Below are 21595 nucleotides of genomic sequence, written 5' to 3' on the forward strand. Positions count from 1 at the left end.
GCTGGAGTCTAGGAGTTCAAGATCGGCCTGGAAAAAATAGACCCCATCTCTACAAAATGTTGAAAAAATTAGCTGGGTGTGGTGGTGTGCACCTGTGGTCTCAAGTCCTGGCAGACAGGCGGGAGGATCACTCGAACCTCACCACAAACAAAGGTATGTGAGGTGATGGATATGTTAATTAGCTTGATTAATCATTTCACACACAAAAAACATGAACAAATAGAATTCAGCAATATACCACAAGAATTATATGCTATAACAATTCTTCCTGTGATGTAAGGCTGACTCAGGGTTGGAAAATCTGTGTAATTCACCTTATTAACAGACTAAAGAAAGCACACAATCATATCAATGCATGAAGAAAAGCCTGTCACAAAACTCAATACCAACTCAAGATAAAAATTAAAACGCTCAGAAAAAAAAAACAGGAATAGAGGGGAACTCGCTCAGCTTGATGAAGGACAGCCAGGAAAGCAGCCACAGCTGTGGCCCGCAGCTGGCCCAGGCATGTCTGCTCAGGAGCACTCGGCTGGGCATGAGCTGCCTGACGCTGCCAGTGAGCTTCAAGCTTGGACTCACCCCTTGCTGAAGCCCCTGGGTACCTTCCCACTGCTGTGCTGTTTAATCCCGGCCCTGGGCCTCCTGCCCAGAGTCCGGCACCTGCCCCCTTGGTCTTGTTTGTCTCTGCCCCCTGCCCTCCCATTGGCTCCCCGGCTTTCGTTGCAGCGACAGGGTGAGTTCTCCTATCCACTTATCAGGACCTTCTTATGGAGGGCATTGCCTACCAGCCTGTACCTGCAACCCCATCTCTCCTGGCTCTGCTGCAGCCACCTGGAGCCACCCTGGCACCGAGAGGGCAGAGGGCACACGTGTCTCCTCCACTCACCACTGAATCCCCAGTTCCCAGCACCACTCTTGGCCCACAAGGGGGCGCAGTATGTATTTAAGGATTAGACAGATTTCACCCCATGAGCACTGAGCCCAGCTCAATTTCCACGGCCTTGTGGAACGTTCTGAAATTCAGCGATTTCTAAACTCAATACTCAGAAGCACCGTAATCCTATTTTCTCCCACACCACCCACTCCTGCGTTTTTCATTCAGTCACTGAGGGTTTGCTGGGGCTCTGCTGTGGGGGTCCCTGTGGCCCACAGAGGAGGCACAGGGTTGGGTGTGGAGCCATGGCGGGAGAAGTTGTGTGGGGCCAGGACTGCGGTGCCCCAGGTGCTCCCCTCCCCTCCGAGGCCCAGGGCCAGCGGGGTAGAGCTTTCCAGGAGGGCAACTGGGGAACAAGGCAACAGTCCTGCTTTCGAAGGCTGGACGTGACTTGCAAATCCACCAGCTCCCAGAGAGGCCAGAGGAAAACCACTCACGACAGGAATGTCTTGTCAATAAAAAGGATGCAGAGAAAAATGCCACGAAAACAGGACAGACTCTCACGCCATACAACAACAGCAGACAGCAGAGAACCACCACCGCCTCGCAAGCTCTTGAAACCCGTGACTGTTTCTGTCCTTCCTTCATTTGAGCTACTCCAATGTGAAGAGGCTTAGTGCTGTTTTTAATTTCACTGGGTTTGGCTCTTGATTATTTACTCTCTTCCGCTTGTTTTGTTTTCTTTTTTTAAAGTTTCTTCAAGTGGAAGCTTACATTATTGTCTGAAGACCTTTCCTCTTTCCTAATGGATGCTGTCATGCTATAAATTTCTCTAGAGGCGCTGATTTATTAGTATCCTATAGATTTTTTTTCATTTTCTCTTACTTCAAAGTATTTTCTAATTTTTTTGACACTTCCTCTTTGACTAGGGCATTATTTAGAGGTGTGTGTTTTGATTTTCAAGTATTTGGAAAATTTCCAGTTATCTCTGGTTATTGATTTACAGTTTAATTCTACTGTGGCCAAATACATTTTATATGATTTAAATTATTTTAAATTTGTTAGGCTTTAGTTTTTTACATGGAATATGGCCTGCCTTGGGGAACATCTCATGTGCACATAAAAACCACGGGTACTGTGGTGTCTGGATTGTCTGCAGGTCTCGGAAGCTCCATTCATCTCTCCCAGTCCTTTCTCTGTCACTCAGCATGGATCATTTGTACTGAGCTGTCTTCCTCGTGTTTGCTGACTCTGTGCCCTGTCACTTCCATTGTTATTGAGTCTACACCATGAATTTTTCATTCGGTTATAAGATTTTTTAGTTCTAAAATTTCCATTTTATTCTTTAAATCTCCTATTTCCTTGGCCAGGCGCAGTGGCTCACACTCGTAAACCCAGTACTTTGGGAGGCTGAGGTAGGCAGATCGCTTGAGTGTAGGAGTTTAAGACCAGCCCGGGCAACACAGAGAGACCCCATCTCTATGAAAAATTTTAAAAATTAGCCAGGTGTGGTGGCTGCACCTGTGGTTGCAGCTGCTGGGAGGCTGAGATGGGAGGATCGCTTCAGCCTGGGAGGTGGAGGCTGCAGTGAGCTGAGATTGCACCACTGCACTCCAGCCTGGGTGACACAGTGAGCCCTGTCTCACTCAAACAAACAAATAAACAAACAAAACCTTTGCTTTCCCTGCGTAGAGTTCCTATTTTTCCATTCACTTTGAGAGGGCTCGCCCTTCCTCCTGGAGCACGGTGGCACAGCACAGCTGCTCTGAGGATCTTGTGGATCCTCCACCAGGAAGGATCCCAGGTTGGCGTGTGTTGCTCATCTCCCGGCTGGAGAGGCTGAGGGTTCCTATTTCTTCCTACGCTGAGTACGGACGTTGAGTTGTCCCCTGGTCTGTTTGAATATTGTCGTAACACTCCAGTTATCACTTAAACCTTATGCAGAAACACGACATTTTTATTTTGTTGGGCAGTGGTTCTAGTTAGTTCCAAACTCTGTGGGCTGCGGCTCCAATGTCAGTTCTGTTCTGAGAGCTTCTGCACCGCTGTTTAACTCTGTGCCACGTGTGTGCCACCCAGTGCCCGGCTGGGACCTGGGGGTCATCAACCCTGCAGTCCCCTTGTCAAAGCCTTTGCTGTGCTGTCTGTGGTCAGATCCACACGTAGAGAGTGCAGGCAGTGCCCAGCAATGCACACACAACTTCATGAAATCCCTTTCTCAAACTTGCCCCTCTCTGTGATCTCCAGGGCTTTCTGGCCAGGGCCTGGCTTTTGCCACAGTGCCAGAAACTTACTGCACCTGTATCCTGTCTAGGGCCAAGAGATAGGAGGGCAGAGACATGAAACAGCCCCGGGAGGACCCCCCACCCCGGAGGGCAGGGATGGGAAATGGCCCTGGGAGGTCCCCTTCATTCTCTGGGACCACAAGTCCTGTGGTCAGAGAGAAAAGTTCTACCCCTCTGTGTTGCCAGCCTGTCATGCTGCTGTGCCCTCAAAGCCATTGCTGTCACAGGATCGCCTAGGGGTGAGGATGGGAGAGACTGGAAGCTGGAGCAAATGCCAACAAGCAGGAGCTCCCTCTCCATCCTCAGACAGAAATGCGGAGCTTCTCTGTGGCTGCACTTCTGGGTATGTGGCTGCCTGGAGTCCAGGCCATGCGGCGAGGACAGTGAGGACACAGGAAGCTCCCCGCTGGGCTGGACTCCTTTCCAGCCTGCTCCCACTGCTCCCACTGCTGCCTCCCGGTCCCCAGGGAGCTGCTCCAGCACTCTGTGCAGAAGTCCCAGCTGTGCTCAGTGGGAGGGGCAGGGGGTGTACCCCCACTCCATTTGACAGAATCAAAGCCTCATTTAATTTTCTTTTTTAAGACGGAGTTTCACTCCTGTTGCCCAGGTTGGAGTACAGCAGCTCACTGTTGGCAACTTCCACCTACCGGGTTCAAGCAATTCTTCCATCTCAGCCTCCTGAGTAGCTGGGATTACAGGCGCGCCACCACCACACCTGGCTAATTTTTTGTATTTTTAGTAGAGATGGGGTTTCATCATGTTGGCCAGGCTGGTCTCAAACTCCTGACCTCAGGTGATTTGCCTGCTTCAGCCTCCCAAAGTGCCGGGATTATAGGCGTGAGCCATTGCAACTGGCCATTTCATTTTTATATTGATTAAATTGGCAAAATCTGTTTAAAACTGGTACCACTATAAATTCTGATAAATTTGCCAGTTACTCATTTTTAAAAAAATATTCAAATCAACAGAATGCTAGTAAAATGAATACTGCCCTAGTAAGAAGTGATGTACAATGAAACAGCAGTCACACAGGGCCACAGCCCCACGTTTTTCCATATATAAATCCAGGCTGTCCTAACACAGTAGGGCGAGCTCTTCCTCCGTTTTACACATGAGGTGACACAGTGCGATGACCCTGAACTGTGACCAGCTGACTCCAGGCCTAGGTTCCCGACCACCAGACAGGTAACCCATCATCTGTTTTCATGCCAAAAATAACAGTGAATGACATCCCTTCAGACTCGAAGGGAAGAGACCCATGTTTGAAAGTGTCACGTGAGGCCCAAGTTGTAAGGCTTGTTTTCTGGGGGATGGATGAATAGGTTTGGATATTAACACAGAGATGCCCTGGAGTGTAGAAGGGCGGTCACACAGCTGTGAGTGCGGCTGGCAGCAGGCGCCCTGAGCTCTCTCCTGTGTGCCACTGCTTGTCCCGAGAAGGCGGGAGAAGTCTTGCCAGCAAACCGCCATCTGGGGTCCTCGCAGCCGCAGCGAGCGCTGTCACGGCCAGCGGCTCTGGCCATCCCCCCGTTAGCTGTGCTCTGTCCAGGGCTGCACTCAGGGCCTCAGCTGTCTGGGGGATGTGACTGTGGGAGGGAACACAGTGTGGGGTGGATGGAAGCAGCCCCAACTTGATTTATCCTGTTTAACAGCTCAGTGCCTGCATCAGGCTGCACGAGGCCAGGACGGCGGAAATGACAGGGCAGATTAACTGCCACATTCTCCTTGAGAGCCTCACATGCACATCATGTCCCTGAGGCCACCCAGGGCAGGGGAGGCTTCTGGAATTTCATGCTCCTGCCTGTCACAGGCGGCATTCGGAGGCCGTCCAGGGCTTACACAGCCTGGCCTCGGCGAGCGTCCTGAACAGCCTGCTCCCCTGCTACTCAGTGTCAAGGCAGACAAAGGTGCCGGTGGGGAACAGTGACCGCTCACCTTCCGCTGCTCCGGCGGCCCAGCCACACTGGTCTCATGTCTGGAAGATGCTGAACTTTGCTGACCATAGCCAGGCTCCCTCACAGTGCCAGTGTTCCTTGGTCCCACCTTTGGGAACCATGTAAGAGTGTGCCTCCTACAAATGTTCCAATTCTTTCAAATGCTCATTTTGGGATTCGTAATATCTCTGAGAGACAGGGTAGGCCACCCTGAGAGCTGAGTCAAGTCTGGGCTCTGACACCGTCCTGGCTGTGATGGATGCACTTCGACTCGCCTGCCTAAGGGCGGGTTCAGGCCCCTGGACCGCTCCATCGGTGCCCTGGCGCTGCACACAACATCTCAGGCTCCACGGGCCCTCTAGTCTCAGTGGGAAGCTGAACGCAGCAGGGACATCCTATCGGCCCATGAAAAAGGGTCCAGCGGGAACATTCCTCACCCCACACCTCTCCTCAGTTCCCACACGGCACGGCAAGTGGCGCGTCTGCAAGTGGCTCAGAGTCTGGTGGAGAAATTGGCTGCGGGCTGGAGCAGTGGGGGATCCAGATGGCCGAAAATCAACATCGGATCCCACCTTGCCCTCAAATATGTGTCCTATATAGGTGAAAGATCCAGAAGTGAACAGTAGAAGTTTAACCCTCTTGGAAGGAAGCAAAGGTCAACCTCCTTGTAGCCTCAGGGTCAGTGGGCATAAGGAGGAGAGGTTGTGAATGAGCGGTCCTTCCCAGCTCACTGCGGGGGCATCCGAGACAGTATCTGTCCTGCTCTCGCCCTGGACAGGGAGGGGCGTCACCCTGGCCATTGCTGGTAGGTGTCCCAAGACCCCTGGGGGAAGCCGGTGTGGGCAGGCTGAGCCGGGGGAAGCAGAGGCACTGCAGCCTGCCAGAGTGGCCCCGACTGACTCTGCACTTTCCCAGGAGCCCAGTAGCAGACCTGAGCTTTTAATCGAATTTGAGTTTTCTGACGTTGTGTGACTTGACCCAATGCATCCCCATGGTGCAGGCGGTGAAAAGCAGCAGCAAGGCAAGTACTGGGCCTGCTGACCCCACAGTCTACTCGAAAAGATAATCCCAGGATGCGGCAACCTGCAACAGCTGCCAGCACACGTGCAGCCGAGAGTCAGCCAGAGCGCGCAGCACGGAGGGGCCCCCAGGCCCGGTGAGTCAGCCGGAGTGCGCAGCATGGAGGGGCCTCCAGCCTGTGTGGCTGCCGCTGGACACCCTGAGCCAGGCAGGAGCCTGGAAGGAAGGTGCCGCGTCAGGGGCAACCGCGCTGCTGGGGGTCAGTGACTGGCTTTGTGAGGAGGCTCTTTTGGGAGCTGGGCAGAGCTCCCTACTTGGACATGGGCTGGCCCAGGCACTCCTGCAGCACTCCTGCCTCCAGCCACTCTCGGTTTGGGACCTGCACGCTCTCTCATGAGTCTAGGGCCACTCCAGAGCTGGTGACACAGCCAGAGGCCAGCAGAAAGGAACAGCAGCACAGGGGACATGGGCAGCGAAAACCACAGTGACCGACACAGTGACGGGAAGGGATGCCTCCACAGGGTGAGGGCGCTCCACATCCCCCCACCAGCCAGCAATGGAAAATCAAATCTTAAAAGAAGATAGCATTCAAGACCAGCCTGGCCAACATGGCAAAACCCCGTCTCTACTAAAAATACAAAAAATTAGCCGGGCGTGGTGGCAAGTGCCTGTAATCCCAGCTACTCTGGGAAGCTGAAGCAGGAGAATCATTTGAACCTGGGAGCCGAGGTTGCAGTGAGCTGAGATCGCGCCACTGCATGCACTCCAGCCCGGGTCGACAGAGCAAGACTATGTCACAAAAAAAAAAAAAAAAAAAAAAGAAGATACCATGTATAAGCCCATCAGAAAAAAGGCAAAGAGTTGGGATAGACCCAACGAAAGATGTGTGAAACGTCTATGTAGAAATTATAAAGCATCATAAAGAGCAATTAAAGAAGACCCAAGAATTAGAAAACATATATTTTTCATTGACTCGAACTCTCCATAATTTAAAATGTTAATTCTCCCAATTTTGATCTACAGATTCAATTCCATAGACAAGCTGATTTTAAAATGTACAGGAAAAATTAATCGGTTCAAGAATATCCTGAGGAAAAAGATCAAAGTGAGCCGACTTATCTTACTAGAGATCGAGACATGAAGCTGCAGCGATTTAGCTCACGTGACAGTGGCCTAAGAATAGACAAGCAGGCCAAGTGCAGTGGCTCACACCTGTGATCCCAGCACTTAGGGAGGCTGAGGCGGGTGGATCACTTGAGCCCAGCCTGGGCAATATTGGGAGACCTTGTTTCTACAAAAAATTTGAAGATTAGCCAGGCAGGATGGCGACGCTTGTAGTCCCAGCTGCCTGGGAGGTGGAGAGTATAGTGAGCTGAGGTTGCACCACTGCTCTGCAGCCTAGGTGACAGAGTGAGACCCTGTCTCAAAAAAAAAAACACAAAAACCCAACAACAACAACAAAAACCAGACACGTAGACCATGGACTCATTCAACAGAAGGTCATGAAAAACAGGTGCGCACAGACAGGGGCAGAGCGGAAGGCCTTTCAGTACCCAGCACGTGGTCCCCTGTACGGGCCGGTGAATAAAATGAAACCTGAACCCCCTCATCAATCCACCCTCACACGGACTTCGGCGCTGTGCATCTCAAGGGGAAGCGTAAACGACACAACGTCTGAAAGACAGCACAGGACGCCATTTACACAGAGCTGGGAGGCGGGGGAGAAGATTTACACAGAGCCGGGAGGCGGGGGAGAAGGGCAGAGTTTTCAGACACCAGAAAGCTCTGACTGTTAAGAAAAAGGCTGAAATGATAAACCACGTTAGAATTAAGATTTTGTTTGGGTCAACCGACACTGTGAGGGGACAGAAATACAGCCCACAAGTGAGAGAAGGTACCTGCAGTTGTTTAATGACAAGGGGTTCCTATGCAGAGAATATTTCTGGGTTGCTCACAGAGGACTGGGCAGAGGTCTTGAGCAGGCACATCCCAGAGGGACACCCTCATGGCCAATCCGTGATCCAAAAGGCAGTGGAGCGCATCAGCCAGGAGGCAGAGGCAACAGAAAGTTGCAGCACACACCCCACAGCCCCCAGAGGTGAAGACACAGCCCAACAAAAATTGCTCCAGGAAGCGTGGGAGAGCACACGACACGAGGTGGCCCGCCCCGCTCGCCCGTATCACCGAGGAAAGCCACTCGGTGCACCCAGGAAGGTTGATGGTGGGTGCATGCTGTGACCCAGCAATTCCAGCTTCTACCTAGACAGAAATTCCAACTCATGTTCCAAATCAAATATGAACAAATGCAATCAGCAGTATATATGAAGACTAATCAGACAATATCTTAATGGGGTTTATTTTAGGAATAGATGGGTATCGTAATATCACAAATTCTGTCAACATAATTGATAAATTAAAGGAGAACCTCAATAACCATACAAATAATAATAAACAATGCACTGACAGACTGTTTACCACGCGCCAGGCACAGACAGCCCTTGCCACAGCCCTCCAAGCACCGAAGCCACAGGCCGGCTGGACCTTGCCGACAGCCACACACTGGCAGGGGCACTGGGACCGCAGCCCCAACGCGGACTCCGGGGCCTGGACACTGAGCAGGCTGCTCTACTGTAGAAGCTCGGAGGGCACTTAGTGCTGTCCACAGCCATCACCATCAAATAGAATTGAATCCAATCCCGTAGGAATGGAAGAAAACACCTCAGGGAAGGTAAAGACAATTTACCAAAACACAAAAACACAGCACTGATTCCAAATCTGTGTCCTTGTTCCCACTTTTCACGGAAGTGGGTGGGTAGAGCACGGAGCTCTCCTTCCAGCTTTCATTACAGCAAATGGTCCCGGGAGGTAACTGAGGAAACTAGGAAAAATGCGGGATCAGGGACGCCTTTTAGACACACGATAAAACGGGGCATTGCACTGCTAGCATGAAAAGCAGACGAGCCTCCGATTACTTGAGAACCACTTAAGATGTTTAAGGAAAAGTAAAGCCCACCTGGCTATGGAGAAAAAGGCTGGGTCTACACGGGTCTGCATGGACGTGGCACTGAGGAGGGACCCTCACCCCAGGAGAGCCCTCATCCTCATCCACACCCCTCTCCAGCTCACTTAAGTCGTGCGGGATGCCCAGGCGGAGCATGTTGGAGCAACAGCACACAGCTGCCGCCAGCACGAGCGGACGCTCTCCCAACCCTCTGGGGTGTTTGCTCACTCATTCATGTGGGCCTCCAAATTGGAGCCCAGCCCCTCCCCTGGGGGGACGGAGGCCTCTGCTCCAGGAGTGTTCTCCAAAGCCTGGGACCTTCCACGTCCCAGGAGAACTGTCACCGCATCAGGAGATGCCACTGCAACCTTCCAGGAGCTGCTTAAGGAAAAATCCCAGAGACAGGCATGGAAGCCACCTTCCCTCCGTGAAACCAGGGCTCTGAGGAGAGAGGCAAGTCCGGGGATGCTTCTTCCCACAGAGTCGGAGACTGTGGCACCAGAAAGATCGTGGCCACGGTGCTGGCGCCAAGGGCGGGGAGAGGGCAGTGGCCCTGGCCTCCTTTCAGCTGGTTCTGCATTCTTGTGGCCTGGTTAGGCTCAGGGACTGCAGCTTCCAGCAAGGATTGAAGATAAGGGGCCACTCGCTTCTCCTTCCACACCCCACACCCCTGCCCTGGCTGCAGGAGTGAAGCAGAGCCTGGCAGGGGATGGGGAGGAAGCCCAGAGCCGCCTCTGCAGTATCACCCCTGCCCCCGGGGTCCTGGAGAGGAGGTGTCTCCCATGAAGGTCTCTGGGTGCGAGTAGAGGGAGGAGGACTCAGGCAAGCCCCGCACAGCCTCTTCCCCACCCCAGTCACAGGGCACCAGCTCTCCGGGGCACTGGGCTGCATGGCCTTCCTGGAGGGTACTGGGCTGCATGGCCTTCCCAAGGGGGTGCCCGTCTCTCCCAGGCACTGGGCTGCATGGCCTTCCCTGGGGGGTGCTGGGCTCTCCCGGGCACTGGGCTGCATGGCCTTCCCAGGAGGGTTCCCATCTCTCCTGGGGCTGGGCTGCACTGCCTTCCTGGGTGGGTTCCTGTCTCTCCCGGGCACTGGGCTGCATGGCCTTCCCCAGCGGGTGTTGAGATCTCCCTGGCACTGGGTTATACAGCCTCCCCTGGGGGCCCCCATTTCCTGGCTGGTCTCATGAGGGGTGTGAAGACTTGGTGTGAAGGCCGGCCACGTGCCACAGGGGTTCTGTGCATGAGAGGGCTGACTTCCCTGTCCTAAGAAGACTCACCATCCCCTCTGCCTTCAGAACAGGATGAGTGTGGTGGGATCAGAAACAGGGTAACGCTACTCACAAACTTGCTGGCTGGACACACGCAGCTGGGGAAAGAGGCCAGAGGCAGTGAGTGGCTTGGCCCATGGTCGCGTGGCAGGCGGTGGGCAGTGGCAGTAGGGTTTGGACCCTCTAGTCCTCCCAGTCAACCCTGCTGTGCACAGGAAGGGCCTGGGGTGCAGGGCCAGGCCTCATCACTTCAGACCCCAGGAGCTTCCAGCCAACCAGAGCTGCTCCCAACCAGGTCTGGCCGCACAAGGCTGTAGGCGGCGGTCATGCGTGTCTCCATGGAGGGCCGGGGAGGAGGGAAGCAGGAGATGCAGCTCCCAGCCTCCTGGCTGCCCTAGGAAGGGTGTGCATGGGGCTGGCAGGTCCCGTGGATGCACGAATTAATGTTTTTAGGAGACTCATTCATCATCACAGACAAGATGATAGATCACTCTATTATGACAGGAAAATAAGCTGAAATTAGATTAGCAAATCATTTCTTTCAGCATCTTAATATTTTAATAATACGACAAATGGTATCTGCTAAAAATATCTCCTTAAAAAAGATATAAGCTAAAGCAACTAAAACCATTAAGAATCTTCCCAAAAGAAGAAAAAAAATCACTAAGAAAAACCCAGAAGATAATAAAAGTTGAGTAAAACTTTAAAGGGAATAAAAATGAGTGATACAAGATAAATAAATGATAAAAGTAGTTAAAATAGATTTATGAAGGTTAAGAAAATAAAGCGATAACATTACAACTAAAAAATAAATGAACAAAAATAAATTCAATAAAAATAAAGATAACTTAGATAAGAAATATACACAAAAAATTAAAGTTTGAAGTGTGACTAACAGCTACAAAAAATCCGACTAAAAAGCTAAGCACAGTGTGAGTCAGTGGTTGGGCCTGGCACCATTGGTTTGAAGGCACTGGTGCTAAACCCCAATGTGGCCACAGCACCTTGGTGGGCCCTGCCTGTGAGGGAATGCGTACGCAGCTCTGTGATCAGGGCTGCAGGGATCCAAAGAGGTGCCAGGTGTGGTGGCATGCAACGTTGGTGGCGAGGAGACAGGCCCTGGGGCCCTGGGGTCACACTTCCCAGGCCCCACTGCCCTTCTGTCCACTGAGGTCTCCACACCCATCTCCTCCCAGCATGGAGCTGCCCTGGCCACTGAGGAGCTGCATTGACAGCGTCCTGCAGGCTGAGGGCTGCAGCCCACATGCATGTTGACAGCATGATGGCAGAGGGTGGGGACAGCGAGAGGAGCAGGAGCAGCGGTCACCCAAGCCTCACCTGCACAGTCGAGCCCCAGGGGGCGGCCACCTGCCAGGGTCCTCTGCTGACCTCGGGTCACAGTAGGGGCCCAGGTGGAAGAGAAGGAAGGAAGAGAAGGGGGAGCTGAAGATGACCCCAGAGTGCCCGAGGGGTCTGGGTGGGGTCGAGGGTGGGGCAGCCTGATGGGGGGAAGCAAAGGCCACAACCTTCATACCTTCAAGCAGCCACGACTGCAGACGCTGCCCACGGCCCAGCCAGATGCTCCCGGATTAGACGGAATCCTCCGGCAGCAGCATCCCAGTGATGTGCGCAGCTTCAATCCGCTGATGGCCTGTTAATCCCACAACCTCCCATCAGCCTGCCTCATCTAATTCATGTTTAATGGGTTTCGTTTGTTTTTATTGTATTTCAGTGTCTGCGTTGGATAAAGTTACAGATACTTGGGTTAAAGACAAGCTCTGTATTTCTACTTGCCAGAACGCACACCTTTATTCATAAACACATCCCTAAATACCACACAGGTAAAATCCATAAAATAAACCTCCAGCTGGGGCGTCTGAATTGTTGAGTTTGTTCTTACTGAATTCCAATGGGAAGAAGTGAGTCTCGTGAGCTTTGCTGTGGCAGGATCTGAAAGAGAAGTGTCCACCAAGCTGCCCAAAGCCAGCCCCATGTCCTGCGGGATTCCTGTCAGTACCACAGGGGCAGGAAGCCCTGGCTTGGGTGAGGACGTCCGCCATGGCTCCCTTCCCTGTCTCGGCCACTCCGTCCTAACGCCTGCCTCCCGGGTTCTTCCCAGTGCTGTGGCCTGCAGTCTCCGGTGACAGGGGGACGTGCAACGGGGATGTGGACAATCTTTCTGGAAGTCTGGCCAGGAGGCGGGCCCAGGGACAGGCTCGCAGAAATGCCTGCCAGACCCGCCCAGGCTGAAGCAGGGAGCTGGGCAGGCATGGGGACCCCGAAACCCACGTGGATTCCTCAATGCGCGGGCCAGATGCCCTAAGGCTCAGTGGCGATTTAAACTGCAGAAAGTCAGAAACACACATTTGTAGGTCACCCAGACCTGTGGCTTTTAAAAGATTTGACTGTAACAGCATCGGAATCATTTAAAAACAACAACAAAAAAAGAACAAATAAGTCAACACAAACACCAGCGAAGCTGTTCAGGCTGAGATTCGGGGGGGCAGAGCAGGATGTGGGCCGCCTCCATGCAGCCGGGCAGGCAGGACCCTGGGGCTCTGAAAACCGTGCAGACAGAGGAAGCCACCCTGCAACCCTGGGCGCCCACACCGGGAGGAGCCCCTGTCCCTGGGCTCTCTCCTCCGAGGCACCTGCTTTGTTCTGCGTAAACACCACATTCCAGGTGTTCTGTGACTTGATTTCAAAACCCAGGCATAACCAACAGGCAGTGAAGCGCACGAGTCTGAAGTGACGGCTTGATGTCCACTCGGCACTCACCGTGTGGCCACTAATTCCAGACGGGGCCGCTGAGCCTCCGAATGAGGGGCCAGACCCCCTGGCTGCCGGCTGAGCCTCCGAGTGAGGTGCAGACCCCCTGGCTGCCGGCTGAGCCTCCGAGTGAGGTGCAGACGCCCTGGCTGCCGGCCTCCTGCGGCCTCTTCAGCACCATCTGGCTTGCACCTTTTTGTGTCCAGCTTTTTGACTCAAAGTAACATTTCTGAGACTCATCCATGCTGTGTGTGCGACAGCGCTGGGTTCCAGCTATCGCTCTTCCTCTTACCACAGAGCAGAATTCCACGGCGTGAGCCTGGTCCCGGCTGGCCCCTTCTGCTGCGGATGGCACTGGCCACCTCCAGTGTGGGGCTGAGGAAGGAAGACGCTGCGTCCAGGAGGGCGAGTCTTCTGTGGCCGCAGCCAGATTTGCTGTCCTGTGTTTATGGGAGACAGCTATCCGTCTCCACGATGGGCGCAGCCCCAGAGCTCCTGCAGCTACAGTCAGCCTGGAGGTTTCCCTTCTCTCTCTCTGATAAACAATCACGTTGCAAACACCTGGACCATGTCTGTACACAACGCAAGGGTCGGGTGGCAGATTCCTGGAAGGAGAACTGGCTGGTGGAAGGATATCTGCATCTATAACCTTCATGGCCCGCACCCTCCGCGTGCGGTGAGTGCCGGTAGCAGGTGCGCCAGGGACCCCCGTAGGGGCACACCCTGCCTGCACGCCTGCGCCAGGTCCTGTGTGCTGGTGACTACCATCGGGAAATCTTTCGGGTCATCCGTATTCTGTGTTTCTTAGCAGCTGTACGTTCTAGGTGGTTGCTGCTCTCACGCTGACTCGTGGGGGCCCCATCGCTGTCCTGCGAGCGATGTTGCTGCTCCCACAGGCTGGCCCTGCCTCAGATCCGGCGCAGCGGCCGTTGCGTGCCTGCGTTTCGTTCCGTCCGTCACCTTCCCTTCCGCGCCTGCTCTGCTTAGGATGCCCTCCCCAAAAAGACCACGTTAAACAGCAACACACGTTTCTATGGCTGCTGTGGCGTTGCGTTCGCTGTGTGGCGGAGTACTAAACCGTGTTTTTGAATAGATACCTCAATGACCGATGTCTTTCACTGAATAGTCTTCCCATGCCCATTAATTTAAATACCACTGTTTTTTAAGCAAAACAAAACAAAACCAGCCTCCAGTCCTGCCTGTGTTAATTACTCCTGCCGGATAATGTTCTGTTATGGGATTCCTGTTCCCTTCTTTCCTGTGTCCTTCTGACGACAGTTCCCGATCTCCACCCTAGTACACGCATCTCCGTGACGGTGCACATGCGGACGGGGGTGGGGGTGGGCAGGAGGACCACAGGGAAGGGAGGGGAGAGGAGGGGGGGGGTGCTGGAGCCTCTGGCAGGGGGAGAGGGTGTGAGGAGCTGGCTTCTGAACAGGCTTCACGCTCGTGTGCGTCTGGGGCCAGCCTGAACACCTCAGCCTCTCTGGGATTGCCCCAGCCGCCCCCGCCTCCCACCAGACCCCTCCCCAGCCAGGTCCTCTCCTCCCCTAAGGCCATCTGTGGCTGGTTCCTGCCCCAGAGACACAGACCCTTCATTTCTCCTGAGCCCCTGGAGGCCTCACAGCCTCTGCCACAATGTCCCTCCCACCCAGCCTCTGTCTTGGGTTCCTGTTAACCTTGACCATGAGCAAAGCAGGACCACATTTTCTCCACAGCCCCTTCTCCTCTCGCGTTCCACGAGCCTCTCTTTTGTTCGGCACTGGGGCAGATGGGGCAGGCCCTGTGTCATTTCCTTGCAATAAGAACCCTGGCCTGTGCACCTGGAATTCCTGTCACTGGGCCACAGGTCTGTCTGGTTTATATCTGACTTGATGGCTCACTGAACAGCACAGGCTGCGCCCCTGACCCTGGGTGCAAGGTGTGGACACTCAGCTGGGCCCTACCTCAGTGCTCCTGACATAGTCTGGTGGGGAGGAAAGCTGAGAATTTACAGATCCAGAAGGTCCAGAAGGTTCTCAGGTGATGGCAAGGGGGGTCCAGGGGTCATACGTGGAGAGCCACTGACTTGTCCTATTTCATTGAAACACCGCAGCCCATGCTTGGAGAAGGAAGCCCACTGCTATTCTGCTGGCTGGAGTGCGGCAGGACAGGCCAAGCCTGCTGGCTCTGCCCACAGATGGTCCAGTTCATGCGGGGTTCCTGGAGACCCTGTCACAGCATCTGGCCTGTGGCCCTGAGTCCCTTCAGTCACCTCAGCTGGGGTGAAAATGTCTCTTTGGGAGGCTCCAGCTGTGGGGGGCACACACCCCGAGCCCACCTGACGTCTCTGCAAGACCCCTGCCGAGGTCCTGGCCGTGCAGAAGCAGCACCAGTCCCCGCTTTCTGAGCACAGCCCACAGCTCCTGGTGACAACACACACCCCACACACAGAGAAGGCTGTGTGGCGTCTGCAGGGCCTTGCGTAAGACCACCCTCAAACCCAGCTCCACCGAACAGCCCTTTCAGTTCCCAAATGAGTCAGGGCCCAGAGGAATGAGGCCAATGTGAGGGAGAACGTCAGTCCCTGCCTGGTGCCAGAGGACACGCCACTGCATGAGATACTCAGTGGCGGACGGGACGGGAGGCACGGAGGTTCTTCTGAGAAGTACAAAGGGGACATCACCTTGTTGCTTCTGCATTATTCCATTTCGTTATTTCTGCAGAAACAGCGATATCTTCTACTGATAGAAGCGAAGGAATATCCATCCAGTAGCACTAGCCGCGCAGGGCAGGCTTTGTTCCTGGAGATAGCAGTACGCATTCTCCCCTAAAGGCGACTGGGGGTGGGCTACGATTTTGTAATTTTTTCGACATGAGCAGGCATGCTCATTACAGCAGTATCTCCCTGTCTTCTGACCACATAAGATGACTAATTGCTCCCATTAAACCAAGTTTTGGGACATACGTCAGGTGGAGCAGAAAAATGGAGATAATGTTAAAAACTGCATCAAAATAAGTGGGACTTTCCCCAAGCATAAAAGAAGCATTTATAATCACAAATATGAAAAACATTAAATTCTTCTACCCCATCTTAATGAAATGAGAGAAAAATTCCCTTTCCTCAAGATTGGCAGTGGGTAAGAAACAGTCCTTTAGAAATGTTACATGAGATTCATTTGAAGGCTGTAGTTGGTGGGAACTGGGTATTAGCCTAAATGCAGAATGTTTTCAAAAGGCATTACTTTCACGCAGAGAAAGGCTTCTTTTCGTTATCAAGGGTACAACTGCTATTCGATACAACGAAAATGTAGAAGACTTTAAAAATCTAAAGTGTTCATATTTATTTCTATGAACTTGGTCACAGACCCACTTGCCTGGAAAGCCAGTTAAAACACAAATTTCAAATATTTATCTCTGAAAGGAAAAACCATTTCGCTGATAGGACACACTCAAATCAAACTCTGTTATGACTTTGGCTCTGGCAAGCTATTTCTGGGAAGATTTTTCCCAGCAAATGCAAGCAGGAGCAGGAATGTGTCTAAACATGGCAGTGATGGTCGACACACCACACAGACACTGCAAACCCTCTCTATTGTACTCACAACTGCCAAAATACCTTCACCAGAAGGATCCTGAGCTAAGGGAACACTTTAGTTCATTTACAATAGGTGAAAATAAAAAATTTTGTTGTGATTTATGAACTGCAAAACTCAGCATCGTTTTCTGAACATTTTAAAGTATCATGCATTCCCTGATGGCTTCATCACACAGGAATCCTGCTCACTGGCCTTCCTGAGGTTAAGAGAATCATGTTCTTCCCCATTTTAAGTACCAAGCTGCAAAAGTGCATGCTCTCCATCCATCGGCAGCACCCATGATCCCGCCTCACTCGGATGCTGGACTTCACAGTGCCCCACGCTAGTGGCGGGGACGCGCTCACCTGTTCACTTCAGAGGCCAGCGTTCACCCACAGAAGCAGGGATTGAAGGCACTCATCAGACTGAAAAGTCTGGCCCCATGAGGGTGACCAGTGTTTGCACAGGTGAGAGAATCACACTCTCACACCACATCCAGTATCTCTGATTGACAAACATCTGTAAAACCACGTTTATGTTTCCACAAATAATAACACTCGACTAGTAAAGAACATTATTAACACTTGCTATGGGTCCTCGGAAGGAACCCTGTTAGTGGAACAGCAGGCCTGACGGGAGCCTCATCACCTGAACGGGCTTAAATGTAACACAGTTTCCGCTTTTTCATCGTAACGCCTCATGCACGGCTATGCGGTTCCTCTAGGCATTTCTCCGACAGTCAACCAAGCACAAACTCTGCCTGCCACGCCGTCTGGGACTCCCCTCGAAGCCAATCTCAGCCAACCGTCCAGCCCATGGACCGCTCACCCAGGGCCCTCAATCCCTTACCTCGAAACAAAGCAGCTCTGTGAGGCTGGGAACGATCAGGTTTGATGCGGGTATCGGACAGATGGCCACTCTCCCCGTTTAGACAAGATGAGACGCTAACGGAGAAAAATGAGAGTGGTGCTTCGCTCTTCACCGAGGGAGGCTGCCCACCCCATTGGCCTCGGGCGGGAGCCGCGTGACATGGGCCAGGCACATGTGACCCACTTTTTGCCCAGCTCCCCTCATGCCCTTGGAGGGTGTACCCAGCACTCATGCGCTGTCATTTCAATACCCCCTTCCCCCAACAGGGGCAACTCAACAGCCCGGCGAGCCTGCAGGACACACGGCCGCAGCAGCTAAGCCCCTGGAATAGGAAGGGGTGGGTGGGGGCAGAAACCCCAGGGCCCAGCATTAATCCCAACACAGCTCCTAAGACACGAGCTTTTGCTGCTGCTGCCGCCGGTCTGCCATGGGCGGCGTAGGCATAAAGCAGGTCCCTACCCGGACAGCGGGGCTGACCTGGGCTTGGCTGGCGACGCTCTTGCAGGTCCTCATGAACTTTAGGATGAGGCTATTCCTCACCAGGAGGAGGTACCTGAAACAGCATAAACTGGAAATTCCCTCCTTTCCCTGTTTACTTCTTTGTTGTGACTGAGATGTTCTAGGTCTGCCCCACAAGCAAGACCCATGCAAAGCTGAGTGGACGAGCTGCAGCCTCAAATGTGGTCCTGATGCCAGCTGTGCCCCGGGCAGGTGGGGTGGAAAGGCCTAGCCCAGGATCCCACAGCCCAGGCACTTGGGGCCAAGAGAGGAGGTGCAGGATGCACACTGCTCCACCCATCAAACTGGGCACTTCTGCCACAAAACAGAGGAGAAAGTCACCCTCTGTTCTGTTACGGGCTTCTTATCTTGATCCCACGTTACACAAGACTCAGGGGCAGTAATGGGAAAAGCACACACAATGGGCAGAGGTGAAACGTGAATGCAAAGAGAAGCCACTGGGCTGTGAAGAGGGCCCGGTTTCATCGGGGACAGGCTGAGCTGGCTCCTGCTGGGGCCCAGGCAATGTGCTTGCAGCTTTCTGATGCCAGATAAGGCACAGAGACAGAGTGTGGAGTCCTGCATGTCTTACTGACCAAGCAAAGTCAGCCGATTGCTTATTAAAGAAGCTAAAATAATGAGTATCGGAGGTTCATACAGAAAAAAACAGAGTATGTGCACACGCAAAAGAAAAACCTGTCACTGATCATTACCCAGAAGGACCACAGTTGATATGTGTTATCTTGAGATCTGCCTATTCAGACTTTTGTCTAGTAGGCCTGTGTTTTTATATCTTTTTAGCAAAAATCGTAACCAACCATGTTTGTTTTTCTTGCTTACTATTATATATGAAATATTTTTCTATGTTAATATATTGAAGTCTGCATAAAAGGGAGCAGATTCCCCACAGTATTGCATTTTGTGCATTTTTATGCATTTATTCTGATGCATAAAAATCTGCAATGACTGACAATTCCAGGTATTTTGAATTGTTATAGTAACTAATAATGTAATGATTGTTGCTATGATTTAAATGTACGTGTCCCCCCCGCCCCAATTCCTATGTTGAAACTTAAGACCCAGTGCGATGGTATCAGGAGGTGATTAGGCCATGAGACTCTGCTCTCAGAAATGGATCAGTGCCTCATAAAAAGGCTCAAGAAAACTAGCAGGGTCCTTTTTACCCTTACATCCCATCCACCACGGGGACACAGCGTTCGTGGCCTCCAGGGGAAGCAGCGTTCAAGGTGCTGTCTCAGACAGGTCGACCCTTCTCAGGCGTGAAACCTGCTAGAGTCTTGATCCTGGATTGCCAGTCTCCGTAATGGTGAGCCATATATTGATTCTGTTTATAAATTGCCCAGTGTTGGGTATCTTGTTCTAGCAGCAGAAACGGACTAAAACCGTGACCTTTGGGTGGATCCTGTTCTGTCTCTCTCTTATTTCCTTGTAGTCTGTACTTATAATTTTGGGGCCAAAGGAGGCACAAGCTGAAGTGGAGGGTGAGAAGCAGGCCCAGCTGGCGCCATCCAGTCCATTCCTCTCCACTGGACAGGCTCTGCCCTCGCTGCTGTCTGCAAGCACTGAGCTTGTGAACACGGAGTGGTCAGGGAAGAAGAGGAGGAGGATACAGTGGCCACATTAAGACAACTCTCGCTCTGCATCTGGCACTGCTGCCTAATTTAATCTTGAGCAGCTCTCGGTGTGGGGTTCCTGTTACGGATGGGGAGAACAATGGCAGAATCACTCAAGGCATGCTCTGGCCCTAAAGCTTGGGTGGTGGGGCTGGGACCCAGGCTGGCAAGGGCCCAGGCTGTTGCCCCAGGTGGCTGGGGGAGGACTGGACACTGAGCATTGAGTCTGGCTTGGGCGGGCCTGTGGTGGTCACAAACAGCCTACTGGAAGGCAAAGCAGAACAGGCAGGCAGGGCCTGGTTGCCAGTGGGGTGGAAGGTGGGTGGCTGCAAGCAGTGTGAGGCCCAGGTGGGTGCTGTGGGTGAGCGGCCTTCCCACCTGCCGTGTGCGGTGGGGAGAAGGAAGCTGACCGGGCAGCAGCTGAGAGGGGGTGCTGGCAGAGGTGAGAAGGCATGGAGGCAGCTGCACACCAAGCCACGGAGCTCGTGAAGGGAGGAGCTGAGGGTGTGACCAGGAAGGAGCAGCCCAGAGGCAGGAGGGGAACTGGGGCAGGGGCCTCCACAGGGCCCAGGATGGGCAGGAGGAGCCGCTGGCTCAATGCCGCCAAGAGCCCAGTGAGGGCGAGGGGAGGTACAGAGCGGCCCTGCTCGGAGGGGTACTGCCAGCAACCTCGGAGTGGAACACAGTCATCTGCACCCAGGGCGAGTGCTGCACCTCCACAGGGGTCGCTGCCAAGGGCTGCTCCTCGCCACACTGTTTCCTCTACCAATCCTGCTCCCAGGGCCACGCTCAGAGGAGGGGTCGCTGCCGGCCGGAGGGGCACGGCTGCATCACGTGTGTGCAACTGCCTGCGTAAGGAAGGGCTGTCCATCTCCCCCGCAGTCTGCATTGTGCCTGTTTTACTCTGCGCCGTCACACAGCCTCGCACCATCTTTGCTGTTGGCCATGAGAGGCTCTTTCAGGTGGGCTTCGGTGTCCCTCCAGGGCGATGGGTTTTCTGCCTTGGGGCTGTCATGTGCTCAGGCTCATCTGTGCTTCCCCACCCAGAATCTGCCATTTCTCCATGGAACCCTTCTGTTTTTGAACCATTTCAGTAGAAAGAGAATAAAAGGCCATGTAAGTTGCAGCCCCAGCTGCGTGTTCAACACAGACAGCAACATGGTGTGAAATGTCAACCAAGTCAGCTGCACAGTCCTAACTGCTGTTAGCCACGTCACTCCTGCCAACACGCAACTTTCGACGTAATAAAATTAGAGACCTAATGGTGATGCTGTGAAAATTTCACATTTAGTACATGTATGTGAATACAGCTGCTTCATTCCTTTTCTCTAAAACCGCCAGGACACAGAAGGGCACCGATGTACCCTGGGACTTGGAAGCCACAGGAAGGAGAAGCAGCCCAGAGGCCACAGCCTGGCTGTCGGCTGGAGGGGGTACCTGGGCCTGGCTCTGGTCTTTCTGAATCTGCGTACTGGAGCCTTCGGTTACCCATCAAAGTCCAGGAGGTCAGATCTCATCCACGATGGCAAGAACTTTCCAATCCAGGTGCCAAGGACACCCCCATGCTTGACTCCTGGGTACATTTGTCAGAGGGTGGGGGCACCGGCCATCCCTGGGCTGGCTGGTCCCTGAGGCCCCTTCCGGTGCACAGCTGCTGTGGTTTGACAGTGGAGCGGCCCTCTGTGTTCCCCAGGAGCAGCCTCCCTTCTCCATTTAAAGGAAGTTAAAGGTGTTGAAGGAAGAGGCCGCCTGCCCTGCTTCCTCAGCTGACGTGTCTCTCTGTGACCCGGGTGTGGAGACCAGGCCTGGGAGGTGAAGTGCCCTCACCTGGGGTCCAGCTGTGCTGCTCACGGTGCACGATCCCCGAAGGCCCACTCGGTGCT

The 21595-nt window shown here is 53.2% G+C and overlaps 1 protein-coding gene across 50 annotated transcripts in view; it reads right to left on the minus strand.

Moving 5' to 3' along the window:
* The window catches only part of PCBP3 (poly(rC) binding protein 3), a 264611-nt gene that overhangs the window by 44020 nt on the left and 198996 nt on the right, over positions 1–21595 (minus strand). For 48 of the 50 annotated variants that reach the window (XR_009209701.1, XR_009209700.1, XR_009209699.1 and 45 more), the window contains one exon: positions 17560–17654. The exons of the other annotated variants lie outside the window; for them this stretch is intronic. Coding sequence is in view for 43 of the 48 variants with exons in the window: in XM_058427584.1 (XP_058283567.1) it covers positions 17560–17654 (95 nt within the window). In the remaining 5 variants the exon portion in view is untranslated. The remainder of the gene's footprint in view (positions 1–17559; positions 17655–21595) is intronic. 50 annotated transcript variants of the gene reach the window in all.

Source organism: Hylobates moloch, unplaced genomic scaffold (genome assembly GCF_009828535.3).
Source record: "Hylobates moloch isolate HMO894 unplaced genomic scaffold, HMol_V3 SCAFFOLD_14, whole genome shotgun sequence".
Lineage (NCBI taxonomy): Eukaryota > Metazoa > Chordata > Mammalia > Primates > Hylobatidae > Hylobates > Hylobates moloch.